Genomic DNA, 15,828 nt, shown 5'->3' on the forward strand with positions numbered 1-15,828 from the left:
CTTTGTGCTCGATCCACGAAATGAATCATTGTTTCGGTCCGTTGCATGAATCCACCGAAATAACCATGCCGAGCGCGTGCAACACAAGCAAGACTGACGCGTCTGCAATGGTTAACACCAACTGAGTCGTCTCACGCTTGCCAATAGAACAAAAAGAAAAACTTATTCCGCACGTTGCACGGCTCATCTATATTTATTCTCTAAAAGCAACAAGAAAACAAGATTTAATAATGCATATATGTAGATTTTGCACTGACCGGAACACACAAACACTCACATGCACGCACGCACACGCGCGCGTATGCGATTAAACGTCTTTATACCGAAGTGCGCGGCACCTCCAAAATGTTTCGTTATACATGCCACTTTGTTGTAAAGGTCACGTACTGTACCGCTCACAATAGAATAAGCTAAGCATGCTCAGCAAGAGAAAACTTTGTTTAACGTGAATTCAAGAGGGACTTACTGAAATATGCGTAAGTCGCAAATTTTTTGCGCGCACTTTGACAAAATGTTCGACTGCAGCCAGCCTTATTGCACCGAAAGTTTGTAGTATGCTCCGCAGCGAAACGCAGGAGCTACGCTAAGTAAATATGCATATCGTCGAATGCCGCTATCGCCTCCCTTGCCGTCAAAATTATTGGCTAGTTCACATGATGTTCATAACCATTGCATTTTTTGGCATTCGCGTCTTTTCTGCGTTAGATGGCTTTGAAGACATCGTCGGTGGTCAATTAAGATTACATCATCTCGTCGTCATCAAATGCGACGTATTCTTCAGCAGTCACTGCACCCGCTAATGCATTATAGCAAGCAGCGTATACTATAGGTGAGCGATTCCTGGAGCGGCGAACTAAACTTGTGATATCGGCACACTCGTCAATGCGTAGCTGGTGCTGCCGTTAGCGCTATCGCAGGGCTCATCTTGGTGATCGGTGACGTCTGTGGAGGGCAGTGACGGCACCGCGACGCGGTGTTCGTTGTAAAGCAACAACCTGCAGCCGTTGGGCACGCCTAAATTCATTCACTGTACAGGCAAATTCGTTGTAGTGGTCTCCTTTGTAGAGGTGTTCACAACACATATGAAAGATAGGAATTCTTCTGGGACAATCAGTCCTTCGTTATGCAGGTCATTTCACTGTAGAGGCGTTAGACTGTGCGTGCGTGCGTGCGTGCGTGCGTGCGTGCGTGCGTGCGTGCGTGCGTGCGTGCGTGCGTGCGTGCATGCGTGTCGCATAATGATGAAACACCAGTCGCGTATTCAGTTGTATCGCGAATAAGCAAGAAAGTTTCTTCTCTTCGAACGGCGCTATAGAAAAGTCTGATTCGATCCTCGATCTGTAATTTGTTTCCGTGTATGGGGCCCCGTGTCACGTATCTTGCGGAGTTTACATGTATTAAAAAATCTCACACCAACATTCGTTACATAATGCTAAATAGTGCGGCATTGTAACACATGCCTGTTTACGACCGCCACTACAGAGCAGCCGCAGAAACTCAACAGCAATTGCTCCAGGCACAACGCTGATTGTTACCGACCTGCGAACAAAAAGTCCCACTGGTTCGTCATTGCTGTAATCTTCGGGTAGACACAACAGCAGTTATGAAGATGATGCATTGTTCCCCGCGTTCGCGCACTCCTGCTGAGGTCGTTCTAGCTGCTCCCCCGTTCCTCTCTATCCATTCATTGTGTATCCCTCAGTACGTGAGTATACGAGAGAACCCGCTACGGTTGACAGATTCTCCGTATGCGCGCCCTTTATCCCTTTCAGAACCTGCTCATATATCTTTTTTTTTTCTCTGCACGCCACATTGTTCCGCGCCTTGCAGCTCCTCCAGGATCAGCAGCTGATTGCACTCGTCTGCGTTCTGGTACTCATCGACTGTGCGATCGTCACCCTCTGGGTGACCTGCGATCCCATGGAGAGGACCATGAGAAATCTGACCATGCAGGTTAGTTCAAGCGCCATCCTTTTTTTTTTAATTCCTCATCGTACGTGCGTCCTCTTTGGTTTGCCAACTTAAGAGCGCGAACTCGGGCTCCCTGACGTCATAGGTGCATGCCGAAGTGCTTAGCAGGTGCGTGCGCCACAGCCTCCATAACAGGATATATAATGAAAACAATAAAAGCGTCATTCCTGATGCCTCGATTGGTGTAGTCAGGCGTGCTCGATCCTATGGGAAGCGGCGTCCCTGTATTGCGCGCTGCAAGGGAGCTTCTAAATAATTGCGAGTAAATGTGCGCGTTTGTGTTCGTTGTCAGCGTGTGTTCATCGCGCATGTGTCGCCTCATCTTTCGCTCGGTCGACGTGGCACTCAGGACGAGTGCTGCAGTGGGGGCTGGCTTGCTGTTAGGGCATCGGCAGGACGTGGATATTATAGTAAACCACTGCTTACTGAAGGCCCGCGTTGGGCCTGCAGTATCATGTAAATAAATAGAGAAGACGTCAAAGAGATCGCTTATGGGTGGCCGGACGATAATAAACAGTTCTCAAGAATAAAAAGCTCTGTTAATTGGGCCCGGATGTGAAAACCTGTACTTATATATAAAGTAACTTTCTTCTTTATCTACTCCTTGCCCGATTAAGCGAGAGAGAAAATGGAAGGAAAGATTGGGAGGTTAGCTAGTGTAGGTACCGGCTAATGTTACCCGTTAAATGTGCAGGACAGAACGCCTATTGAACTCCCTGCAAAACAGGCAGCGCACGTCAGGTGCGCCCAAAGAAAATATTCAAAAGCCAACGAGAAGACACGAGGCGTACCAGATGTGCGTCTGCTCCATGTCCAGCATAGACAGGAAGATTCACGTAAAGGGCGGGACAGGTGTTATATGACTCGGCGCGACAAGAGAACCGCTTCTCCGCAAAGCAGATCAAGAACGCGAACAAAAAGAAAAAAAAAAAAAGCAAAGGAGTTGTGCGTATCGGATTTGGCGGCACAAGAGCTCTCGAGAAAGTGTCTCAAAAGCTTAGGACAGGTTCTCACCGCACCCTACCACGTTTTGCCCTTTATTCTTCTTTTCGTCGATCTGCAGCACGCGACAATACCGCGAAAACGCGATCGACCAGTCACCGCATTGCCTTTGCTCCGGCGTTCAGATCGAAGGGAAAAGACCGCGCGGTAAAAGCCTCGTCGAGCCCACTATACCACGGCGCTCTCGCCAGCTCCGCACATCGGCGCGGTGAGAGTAGATGTGCGCCGCACGCTGTCGGATGCTTGAGGCAGCGAGATTCCTTCGTGTGAGCCGCTAAGTGGGGCCACGTCTCTAACTGCGTTTTGAGCTGCGCCGCTCCAGTCGGCAGCGCTGGCGCTGCACCGTCGACGCGAGTGCGCCCAACGAACTTTTCGCGACAGTCTCACTGCGTTTGGAACAGAGCAAGACAGAAAAGACGACGAAGTAGACGTGGTTGGCAAGGTGCTTCACGAAGCAAGAGGGCACTTTACGAAGGGTGTTAAGGTGTAGCTTGCAATCGTACTAACTAGCGTGGACGTGGCTGCAAAATATAAAGAAAGAAAAATGGCCACGCGTCGCGCTGCAAAGTATGTGACTGGAAAGGAACATCGTCTTCTTCTTTCTGGGGTTTTACGTGCCAAAACCAGTTCTGATTATGAGGCACGCCGTATTGGAGGGCTCCGGATTAATTTTGACCACCTGGGGTTCTTTAACGTGCACTACGGACCTACGGAAAGGAACATACAAGAAAAGTGAAATAAAAACAACCAGGTTAGAAGTGGCGCCGTGCTGATAGAGGCATAAACAACGAAATAGCGAATTCAATTGCAAGAATGCAGGATTTTCTGCTACAATGAATACACGGCCGTGCCAGGTTTACTGAGGCTTTCTTCTAAACAGACATCACTCGACTACTTCTCGGTTAATTTCGCAATTGTAACATGTCGCCTAAAGTGAACAACTGGAAATGTTAATTCGCGAAATTTTTAATTAACTACTTCGACATTGCGATTTGTCTGCAAGGATGACCTCCTTCTCAGATAATCAGCTGAGGAAGCCGAACTTTCTTTTGTGCGATATGCTCCATGCTATTTTTTGCGATAGAAATTATATGGACACTCCATGCGAATTTCCCGCCGTGTCGGCGTCGCCGTGATACTCTGCATAAAGTCCAAGCGTTCGTGTGCGCTGTGTTCTCCAGCGTCTGCTTCGCGTTGAAGCGGCGGAAGGGCGATTCGCTCGCTGCTGCTGCCGCTCTTCGTCGCGCCAGATTTGTCATAGCGAGTGGTCGCGGTCATCGAGTGAGATCTACTCATATTTGCCCTTGCACGCCTGACATATCATGCTTGGTAACGTAATCAGTAAGCGAATGTTTATTGCAATTTATACGACCAATGAAACTACGAGCCTTGTTTCGTGTTGTTGTCTAATACTTTGCTATCGCAATAAATGCTTCGCTTTTCGGGCGAAACTGCGACCTATTTAATCTGTCCGAACATAAATAGAAAAATATGGGTGACTGAATATCTAGCGGAGCGGAATATATTGGTGTTGGCCCACCGATTTTTTTTTTTGCAGGGAAGGCACCTTATGCGCACGATATGCAATGCTGTGCGCAGCACTCTTTAGAACGGCCCCAATGAAATCACACAAACAATTGTGTGTTCTGTTCAGTATATCTCCTTCACGTCAATCGAAAGAAGGTATACAGCTATACCAACTCACCCTGAAAGTTGTTTTGATTCGCGGATGCTGTATACATAGCCCACCACAGCAGTAAGCTTCTGCGCCGTAATTTTGAAACCCAGACAGGTGGCCCGCTGTATCTCTCCATGGCTGCTTCGTAGCTGCGCGACCGCAAGCGAGTCCCACTGCGCGCCTGTCTCTTTGTCCCGTCGGCGCAGATCTCCAAGTGGGAGCGGGACGTGGTGTACCTGCCGCAGCGCGAGCAGTGCCACTCGGAACACATGGCCAAGTGGCTGGGTGCCCTGTACATCTACAAGGGCCTGCTGCTCGTCGTCGGCTGCTACATGGCCTGGGAGACACGCAACGTCCAGATACCGGCGCTCAACGATTCGCAGTACATCGGCATGAGCGTCTACAACGCCGTCATCACCTCGGCACTCGTCGTGGCGCTCGCCAACGTCATCTCGACGGAGCGCTACACACTCACCTACGCGCTCGTCGGCACGCTCATATTCGTCTCCACCACCACCACGCTGTGCCTGCTCTTTCTGCCCAAGGCGAGCGTCTTTCCCTTGCATGCACACACTTATGCTGTCCGCAGACGCGATTTCTCCGGAAGCAAAGAAGCGTCGCCTCGCTATGCCGCCGTGACCGCTCAGTCCCACGGACACATCGTGTACCAACGCGTTCGATTTCCATCACAGACGCCTTTGCGATTGGACTAGGGCGTTAAATTGGGACTACAAAGAACTTGTAGCTTGGATAGTTGGTAATCAATCTTGCTAAATTGCTTCAGAGTGCAACACACACATACACATACGCGCGCGCACACACATCTTGCGCCTGGAAAGTTCAGTGACACGGTCTAAGACTAGTCACAGGTGTCCAATAAAGCTTTATTTTTTATGGGGGCAGGTTTTTATCTTGCTCACGTGCAACATAAAAAGTAAACCGGCGCACAATGAGCGACGCAAACCTTCTCGTACTTCCAAATGTATAGACCCAATAGCGTCGCCGTTCACGTTCAATATTGCTATAGATATAGCTATAAATACGAAACACCGGTCACCAGGCGCATCCAGAATGTGCACTGGTCCACGTGGTACTGGCTCTATCAAAAAACATGCTTCCACTTCCCGACATTCCTATGCATACAAAAGCACCGCAGCGCCACGTTTTCTTCTAGGTAAATGTAATGAAGTCTTTCGTAAATGCTATCCCATGTTATGCTATGCTGTGCTATGCTATGCTATGCTATGCTATGCTATGCTATGCTATGCTATGCTATGCTATGCTATGCTATGCTATGCTATGCTGTGATGTGCTGTGCTATGCTATGCTATGCTATGCTATGCTATGCTATGCTATGCTATGCTATGCTATGCTATACATGTATATATGCTATGCTATGCGATATCGCACTGTGTCGTTTCTGCAGCAGACTTACCGCACCACACTCGCCTACGCAGGCAGTGCAATGATCTCTTTCCTAATCCCCCTTCCCCACGCAGAGTAGCAATGTAGGCTACTACATATACGTCCCGGCAGAAATCTCTGCTTTTAATAAAGAACTATGTAATCGCGCATTCCGACTTTCTCAAGGAAATGACAGGCATGGTATAGAGATCTAGGTCTTGTCACTTCGAGCAGTAGCCGACACACGCAACAAGCACCCTATTTCTGTTACCCTATGCCTTACTCTAAATTAATGGCCGCCCAACAGTGAAGCACTCACTATCCAGCACCTGTTGAGACAAGTACATGAGGCAGAATGACACTTAATGTTGAATCTTGTGTACCCGGTATCTGGGCACGCCTATTGATGTGCGTTCAATACTTCCTCGCAATTCATTTGTACCATGACTCGAGCTTGACATTGCGGGCTTGACACTTCTTTGCCGGTACACATCATTGCGCGCAACTAAAGCACCTGAAATATTTTTAGAGCTACAGGCATTTAAAAAGGACTCTATAAACACTGCTCAGCGCACGCGCGCGCGCGCGCGCGCGCGTGTGTGTGTGTGTGTGTGTGTGTGTGTGTGTGTGTGTGTGTGTGTGTGTGTGTGTGTGTGTGTGTGTGTGTGTGTGTGTGTGTGTGTGTGTTTGTGTGTTTGTTTGTTTGTTTGTTTGTTTGTTTGTTTGTTTGTTTGTTTGTTTGTTTGTTTGTTTGTTTGTTTGTTTGTTATATCTTTCAGCCAACTGCTGGAGTAGCATGCCATGCAAGCCAGACAAACATCGCCAGCTTTTCATTGCAGACAGCATCTGTCCCTTGATTCGTGCATCATGGCGCATTGTGCGAAACAAAATGTCAACCGTTTGCACATTGCCGACACGACATTTATTGTGAGCGAAGCTCTGATTCTTATAATTGTGCGCGCAGATCCACGCCATCATGAACAACGCCGATGCGGACGCCGTGGTGGCGTCTTCTGGCGTGCGGGTCGAGTTCAATACCCGACGCTTCGCCATCGACGAGCGCCGTGAGCTCTACTACCGCACCGAGGTCCAGAGCCGCGCCTACGCGCGTGAGATCGCAGAGGTACGTCCACTCAGTTTGTTTGCCAGTGATGTGCACGGTGAGCCTCACAGCCGCCGCTGCACAAAGGAAAGAAGGAACGCGTAGAATATATAAGCAGCTACGAAGGTCATTTAAAATGAGTGTTTAATTGGTAGGCCGGGAAAAAGCCCCTCCGGCCTTATTCATTCGACTGTCGAGAAGAGTGACAATGTGGTTAAGGAATTACAGTGACAGAAATGTAGAGGCATACATATATATAAGAGGTCCAAGGCGACACAATCTCATACCTGTCATTAAAACAAAATTACATTGTGGGGTTTAACGTCGCGATCCTGCACAGCGGGTTATGATGTACGCCGTAGTGGAAAGGTTCGCATTATTTCTTACCAGCTGTGTTTCCTTAACGAACACGCGAAGCACGGCATACGAGCATTCCGCCCCCTTTGGAATGCGGCCCCCCGCGGTCGCGAGTCGAACCCACGACCTCGTGTTCAGCAGCAGAACGATCGCCATAGCCACCGCTATGGTTTGGTTTATCTAAAGGACTCACTGCGAACACAGGAATCAAGGCGTGGAGAAAGCACAAGTGAATGTTTTAGTGAGTACCGACACGGATTAGATAGCTGGATTCCGTAATTCATCACGAAAGGGGGAAAATATTTACTAAGAACAGTGTCGACCAGGCAAAGAAACACCATCCTTCCGTTGTTAATCACTAAATGTTTATCTCATTTTCTTCGCTGCATATTCTAGCATTTTCTTAATGCTGCTTGTATTTTTAGCTGGACATTTATGCAGGTCATTTTATATGAAGTACCTTGACGCTTCCACTAATTTGTCCTCGATTCAAGTGCTTTCGTGCTAAAACTCTGAAGAATGTTTATTCAAGCGAAGCTTTCCTTGCATACGATTATTTTATTCTACCATTACTAACGCACGTGGGCTCACATCACCGTGAAGAGAGAAAAAAATAGCGCTCGCCGTCTGAAATCTGGGCGTGTATAATGTAACGACTCCTTTCGCTACGCTAAAGACTTATCATTTGCCGCTCACGAACTGCCGACCGTGGTGATAACGTAGGCGGAGCGCTGCTGCTGACGAAGCGCGTAAAGAGGAAAAAAATGGAATAGAATCGCTAAATTATTCAGACCGTAAATGTGCAAACTTCCAGCCAATCAATCCTCCTCTTTATTCCTGATGCCATTAGTAAAATATGCGATTGAGAAATATTCCACAAGTTCCCGGGTCAAAAGTGCGAAGCTGCGCCGTTTGTCGTAGTCACAATCAACCAACCAAACCCACATCTATAAAATAAATATTACAAAAAGCACCCGTACCTCTCTTTGTCAGCACCCCTTGCTTAAAGCAGTGTCAGCGGCTAAAGTGTTGCTAGAAACGAAACTTGAATCACCTGATAGGTGATGTCGAACGCACTTCATTCTATACAGTGCGCAAACGCGTCGAGTTGAAGACAAGCCAGAGTCATTTCATTTTCTTTACGGCTAAATTCCCAGCCAAAAAAAAAAAAAAGGGGGGGGGGGGGGGGAAGGAGCCTGGTGCATCTTATAACTGCGTTTCTTATTCGACGGCGCCACCATTAACGCCTGCTTCCGCGCCTTTCCCTTATGACTTGTTTTTTTTTTTTTTTTTTCGCAAGAACTGCGCTGCAATCCCCTTGTGGACCTGTTGCTTGAAGGTCGTGGGTTGGCCATTCTCAGTCTACACGAAATTGTCTCGCACGTGTGGCTTTCCCTGGGTGTTGTGATTTGGGCTTAGTGGTCATCACGGAGGCGTTCAATGTAGCGCAACTAACACACATAAACACAGAGTGTGCGCCGTGCTCTTCCTGTATGTCCATGTACTGACTGCGCTACATTGAACGCCTTCGTGATTTCATTTAGCTCACATTTATTGGAAACGTACAGATAACTCTTAAAATTGTTCCGCAGCTGGATGCCGAGATAGCACGGCTGAAGAGGCTTCTGGGAGAGCCGCTCTCCGCTGAAGCGTCACCTGAAAACAACTCTGTCAAGGTGGGTATTCGGCGGAGCTGTGACGTATAGGCCTTCGGCTCCGATGTGGAAGATGGCAGGGGAGGGATATCGCTTGCGCGGACGCTAGCAACGCCACCGGGAGGAAATTGGCCCTGGTCAAGGTGTAGCGAGAGAGAGCCTCTGGAGACAGCTTGCCCTCTAGTATCATTGCCTCGCAGCATTTAGTTCGCTTTAGCTTTAGTGCTGCTATTACCAAACCTCTTTTTTTTTTTCATTCATGCGGCAGCACGCTTCCTGGAGGTGCTTTACAACTTCCCGTCTGTAACCTAAATTCCCTACGTCGACTGGCGAGGGGCAATGCTCCGTATTGCTCTTGCCGGCGGCCGCACTGTTTGTTTACAATTAAGAAAGATCAGGCGCTTTCTCAATGAGGAGTCCTCACCAGCACGTGAAACTGCTTCGGTAGTATACTGGCTTCCACCCTCGCGTGTGTATCACGCAGGAAAGCCGATCGTCAGGAGATGCGAGAGTCGTGCGAAGAAGACGAACGTCAGGGGATGCGAGACACTCGAGCGTCCCCATGCGACATATGCGGATGTGAACATTCGGTAGCATCGGCCGGCTACGACGAGCGGTATAATGTCGGCACCTGTAAGTTGCATGAAGGCAAAGCGTGCACAGCTATGGGACACGAGGTACGGCTTGGAGATGAGGACAGGCTCGCTGCAAAGCGCACGACTTGCGGCGTGATTGCGGAAAGTGCGAAGGCACCAAAACACGGCACCTCGAGTCGCGAACAGCGAGTTGCCTCTTGAATCAAACAATGCCGCATAATACTTATTGCAGCTGCCTACTTAAACTTCACCACGTCTTGTCATCTGCCCATGCTGTGCGCACGATGCCGCAAGACATAAAATAGCCTGAAAGTCCGCAGCGCTCAGCAAAGTGTCACTGCTGTGCGAGGGCGTACCGTGCGAAGAACAGCACACGATTACAATATAGGCGTCCATGTTTAATCGCGACAGTTTTCGGTGCTAATTTTGTTGCGTGCATCAACTTTTGCGTTTAATGACGAACCCCATAACAGCAGCTGTTGGTCAGTGAAACAGCTTGATTGGCGTAAGAACTTCCCTAGATACAAACCGGACAAATAATTGGCTAAGATACATCGCCCAGAATCATTTCCCATGAAGCACTGGTCGTTGCCACGGGGGTGTTCGCCGTGCAGCTGAGTGCGTCCCGGCCCGCAGGGTAAACCGGGAATAGCAAGCTGTGGAATGTTGAGCGGTTCGCGAGAATAATTCGCTATGGCTGTTACCGATTGGAATATGTGGTCTTTAGCTTCACCATCGAAATACAACTACAAGAACTACCGAAATAGAGCAGGGCTAAGGAGATTTTAGGTATATATATACTCCGTCACATCAGACAAATCGTCATAACAGTGCTGAATATAACGAGCTTCAGATATTTTGACATTGAAAAAGGGAGAAAAGTTTTTTTTTTTTCTTCAAACATAGAGAAGTTCATTGATGGGATGGTTGCTCCAAAACCTATAAACCGCACACAAAGTCACCGCCAGAGAACTAAAACATTGGAGGAAAAACAGTGTAACCGCCAACGCCGCATAGATTATTCGCCATGAACTCTGTGGCCGTATTCTCGGTTTATCACTTTCGAGGATACAATCGCTCTTACGGCATTTTGCGTGACTCGGTATTGGCTGAACCATCGTCTACGGGCGACAGCGTTCCTCGCACGGTGTTAGGAAGAGTGCACGCGAAGTGCCACGAACGATGCTGCTCGGAGAGGTCAACGAATCCAGTGCCGAGTAGCGAGAAATCTTGCGAAAGTGACTGACCGTGAGCACCGCTCCTGTCTTTGTGCAGTTGCGGAATGCATACAGAAGGTTTATGTGATAACAGTTGTAGGCTGTTATGACCGAAAACTGTTCTTCCGTCTTTGGAAAAAAATTGAACTGCGGCAACTGGTCGTGCACTGTGCGTGGTGTATACAAAGTGTATAAGGCCCGAGTGTACAGAGCAGTGTGACACGAGCGCAGTCCGAGAGCCCCTTGTCATCGCTGCTGGAGAGGTTCAAGCGCAAGCGAGCGTCCCTGGAGAACAGCGAGGGCGGCATCGCGGTCATCTCGCGCCTCGGTACACAATTCCCGGTGCGCTCTCCGGCCCGCGTGCACGACCTGCGCTGGCGGCTCGACGAGGGGACCCGGATGCTGCAGCTGCGGGCCGAGGACCTGCTGCTCCCTCCACGACACTCTTTCCAGGAGGCACCGGGCTGCAGGTGCGTCAACTTGCCCATCACGAGCACAGCGCGCAGCGTACGTACGCACGTCGGCCGGCATAGAAACCGCTTAATTGTATACAGATAGGGCGAAAACTCGCATAGTAGTGCCGGCGGTAGAAATACAGAAAAGCAGTGCCATATTGTAGTCATGTTGAGGATCCGTAAGGTCGGTGCGCTTTGGTGCAAGACAATACGGACATACTTAGTGCGCTGTGGGAATCGCTCAAAATTATGCGGCATAACTGAGCGTGCCGCCAAGGAGTAATGGTGGATGCGCTAACACACAGTGAATTAACGGCGGCCGTTTGCGTTAGATTACAAGCACCGACGCAAGTGGCGACGCACCAACTTACGAAGGGAAAGTCAAGAGCTACCTTAAACTATGGAAGTTCCGACACACTATTTATTCATCTATTCTTGTTCCCTTTCTTCATGGGGCCTTTGTGAAAACGTGCTTTTCAAACATCCCTTATACGAGAAATTCAGGCAGCAAATCACAAATGTCATTCTGCTCAGCTAACGACGTCAATACGGACTAAATAATCGTGGAAGGACTGCTGAGCTCATCGAACCGCAGTGTACAACCGTAAATACACAAATATGCCCTGCAAGTAGGATCCCTTGCGACTGCGTATGCTGCATTTCAGCGCTGCATGTTTTGCCAACTGACCATTCGAATAACCCTTCAGTGCGTCCCACCATCTGGCACGCTTTTTCGTGCAGCCTCAAGGTTATCGTGCGTGAAACGACTGCACAGATAAGATACGCAATCTGGTCGTCATACTTTTATAAACTGCATGGTAATTAACATTCTGCGTTAGTTAACGCTTACAGAGGACCCATCTACAGCCCGTTTTATGAAAGTTGTGGAACTTGTCTTGTGTTAGAGCATCTTCCTATAGATGTTTTCCAACAAAAATATTTTTTAATGTGCCTTATATATGAAAAAGTTATCGGCCATCAAATTCTGCCACTGTCATGCCCTGGCAGTTCTTTTCGTCGTTCCTATATATGCTGCTCTCGCAGCTGTGACGTCGTGCCCATGCTCGAACGGTGCCCGCCGTGCTCCATCATAGCCATTTTTTGTCCATTCACATCAATAACCATGAATGACATTTTGAAGGCCCGTCTATCTCACTGTGAGCGCATTTCACCGTATAAGCAGGTTTCCTGTTAGGAGAATCCGTCGGAATGCTTTGCCGCTGGGGGAATCCATGGAGTGCGTGCATATACTGCAACGCAGGTCCAACGATGGCCTCCAGCAGTCCAGAGGCAGCCTGCCGATCATCGCAGCCACATCCAACGACGAGGCTATCGACGGCCAGGGCGGCAGCGACCTGCAGACGCCCACCGTTCCTCACGCCGGCTCTTTTCCCACATTGCCGCGCCGGTCGCGTTCACCGGCGAGCTCCTCCAGCCAAGGAGAGCGAGGAGGCAGCAGAGAAGAGTCCATCTACCAGTCGGTCGAACTGGCGCCCAGTGGCGGCAGCGTGACGACAACTGCGAACACGACGACCACAGACGAGTACCGAACGTTGTCGTCGGACGAGTACCGGACTTTGTCGTCCGACGACGACACGACGTACGCCAGCTGTCGCAGTCCCCCCGCGTTCGTCGCGATACTCAACCAAGGTGCATCATCCTGTCAAACTTCGCCGTCTCAGTACGGGTACGAAGTCCCCCCACTCGAACTTGCCGTGCTGGAGGAAGCCAACAACGACGAAGGCGTCACCGAGTCGTCGGCGTCGACGACGCCCGTTACTCGCGAAGCGGCGCCGTCGGCTGACGAGGACAGCTTCCAGACTCAGCGCGATCTCTTCCTCAAGCGCCTGGAAGAGGCCGAGTCGGTGGACGTCTGACGGATGGGCCACTTAAGCGTATTTAAAAGATGCGTAGTTCACCGAGGCGACAGAAAATTCCCGCGGCACGCTCTTTGACTGAAAGTGCACAAGCATGAGCGACCATGTAGGCGAAATCCAGAGCCTCGAAATCGGCACTACGGCTTGATGCGCAATGCCACAGACGCCTGCGGTATCAGTGCACGACCGATCTAGGAACTCAACTGCAACGCCGCCACTGCCACGCGGCAGTGCATTGCGCGGCAATATATGTGCCCAGGTGCACCGTCGTCGTGTACATGATTGTGCGACAGAGAACCACTCGTAGAGCCCGACACAACGTTGTTCACAGAAAGGAAATGCCATTTCATTTCTCAGTACACCGAGTCCAACCAACACCATCTAGCAGTAGCGCACCCAGGATCTCTGCCAGGGGGGGGGTTGACAGTTTCCCAATACCATCTAAACAGCACTAATGTCGATTTATTCACGGGAAATTGTCAAAAAAATGCGCTTTTTGCGAGTGTGCAGACGATTGCGCATCTTACATCTTAGTTGCAGCACTCAAACGCGTAAGGAAAGAAAAGGGGTTAAACAAAAGGAGGGGTTAAGTCGGCCTCAGGGGGGGGTTACAACCCCCGAATCCCCCCCCGTCGGTGCGCCACTGCCATCTAGACTGTTGGTCCAACACGCACACTCAGCCATCTGGGTAGGGGCCGTTGTGTGTGTGTGTGCGTGTGCCGTGAGGGGTAGGACGTCGCAAAAGTGGTCACATTGGGTTGCCTGCCGGGTATCTGCTGTGACAGTCATCCCGACCGAAGTATGGAAGGCTCCCTCTCTCTTCTAGGTTAATGGCACTGGCCATATATCACTTGCGGCGCAATAAGGCGGTAGTTTGTAGAGTTACTCCGAGTAGTTTGGGCGTGTTGGTACAGCATTTTGAATGTGTGTCGGCGCCAAACCGAAAGTGACAAGACACACGCTGCTTTTCCAACTGGTCCTTAGAGAACATGTAAGCACAATTTATGCAGATATGCATGCGTGAAAATGTTTAAACAAGAAAAAATTATGTGGCACTTTGATATCACTTGGAATCAAAAGCAAAAAAAAACAAAAAAAACAGAGGAATCAACGAGATCGCCGTGTGCCATACGCACAAACGAACAAGTCAACCAAACTACTAGCACATAAAAAAAAAGACTTCGACTGCGTGACATTGCGTTGTCTGTTTCCTTTGCTTTTTCCCACTTACTAGTAGCTTGGTTGACTTGTTTGCTTGTGTATATAGCACCCGGCAATCTCGTGTTACCCTCTTGATTCCTCTGTTCTTACGTTTTGCTCTTGATTACAAACAAAATATAAGTGTCAGATAACCTTTTCTTTCTCTTCTTTTTGCATTTGTTAACACATCTTTGTATAAATTGTGCGCACACGTGCATTAAAAATCAGTTCGAAGAACAGTGCGTGCTCTGACCCTTTCTGTTTCGCGCTGACATACATTCAAAATTGCGGCGCAAATTGCCCGTTAGCTCCCATTCTAAATGATGGGGAAACGGACTTTGCTATCTGCGAAGGTGCTTGTCCCCTAGCAAAGCACATAGTGGCAGAGTGATCCTTTCGAGACGGCAACCGGTGCGAGATTGTTTCACGCGTTTGTCTGTTGGAGTAGTGAACATTTCTCTCGATGTGCGTATTAAGTGACGTGTTACTTTCTTTTTCTACCGATAGACTGCGTTGTACACTGCAGTTATAACGCATCACCAAAAAAGAAATGGAAAGGAAATAAAATCAGGACTTTGCGGCAAGATGTGCGGCATGCAGCACAGTGCAGCAACATGGCAGATGTCATAAGGCCGTTGTAAAGCGCACCTGCAAGGGGATGAGGGCCATGGTACGTGAGAGCAATGTTTTCTCACACACTCCAACAAGAATAGTCATATCAGCTGTATGTATATCGTGATCCCCATCAATCACCCGTACCTTTGCGTCAGAGTTATTTATGCAACGAGTTCCTCATGAACGTGCGTTAGGCTTCCTCACAAATATTCACATACATACGAAATTTCACAACGAAGTGAGCAGCATTATGCAGGTATGCGTGCGTGAATGTGTGTGAGTGAAAGAACGCGAAAACTGCGAGTCATGCCCATCCAGACGACCCACGTGAGGACAAGGAGACGCCGTAGTAACCATTATCCCTGTGTTCAATACTCATATGTACTTGCTTATTTATTATTTGTTTTCTACCACTCCGGCAATTATAATGCTATGAAGATGTGCAAGCAATTATCGCTCCATAAATATACAATGACATTTTTTGATGAAATTTGAAAACGTTATGGCTATAATCGAGAGGACACCGCCTCGTGTTCTTTAGTGTCCTGTTTGAGAGAAGTAGCCGAATGTCGTCCCTCGCCTTCTCAGAGCCTTTCGTCATTCCTAGCACTCTGGTGTATGCCCAACAACGCCTCTTGAATATCAAAAGTCCCACAAGCTCAAAGCCGTGACGTCACGTAGAAGGTTTATGTTTGCATA

At 49.0% G+C, this 15,828-nt stretch overlaps 1 protein-coding gene across 2 annotated transcripts in view; it reads left to right on the forward strand.

Annotated features, from left to right (window-relative positions):
* The window catches only part of LOC119448119 (gamma-aminobutyric acid type B receptor subunit 2), a 209,174-nt gene extending 195,481 nt beyond the window's left edge, over nucleotides 1–13,693 (forward strand). For both annotated transcript variants that reach the window (XM_049665192.1, XM_049665193.1), the window contains 6 exons: nucleotides 1,831–1,953; nucleotides 4,858–5,196; nucleotides 7,020–7,178; nucleotides 9,107–9,190; nucleotides 11,214–11,452; nucleotides 12,699–13,693. In XM_049665192.1, the coding sequence (XP_049521149.1) occupies nucleotides 1,831–1,953; nucleotides 4,858–5,196; nucleotides 7,020–7,178; nucleotides 9,107–9,190; nucleotides 11,214–11,452; nucleotides 12,699–13,314 (1,560 nt within the window). In that variant the 3' untranslated portion in view covers nucleotides 13,315–13,693. The remainder of the gene's footprint in view (nucleotides 1–1,830; nucleotides 1,954–4,857; nucleotides 5,197–7,019; nucleotides 7,179–9,106; nucleotides 9,191–11,213; nucleotides 11,453–12,698) is intronic.
* Nucleotides 13,694–15,828: the final 2,135 nt, after the last annotated feature.

The sequence above is a fragment of the Dermacentor silvarum genome, chromosome 4 (assembly GCF_013339745.2).
Source record: "Dermacentor silvarum isolate Dsil-2018 chromosome 4, BIME_Dsil_1.4, whole genome shotgun sequence".
NCBI lineage: Eukaryota > Metazoa > Arthropoda > Arachnida > Ixodida > Ixodidae > Dermacentor > Dermacentor silvarum.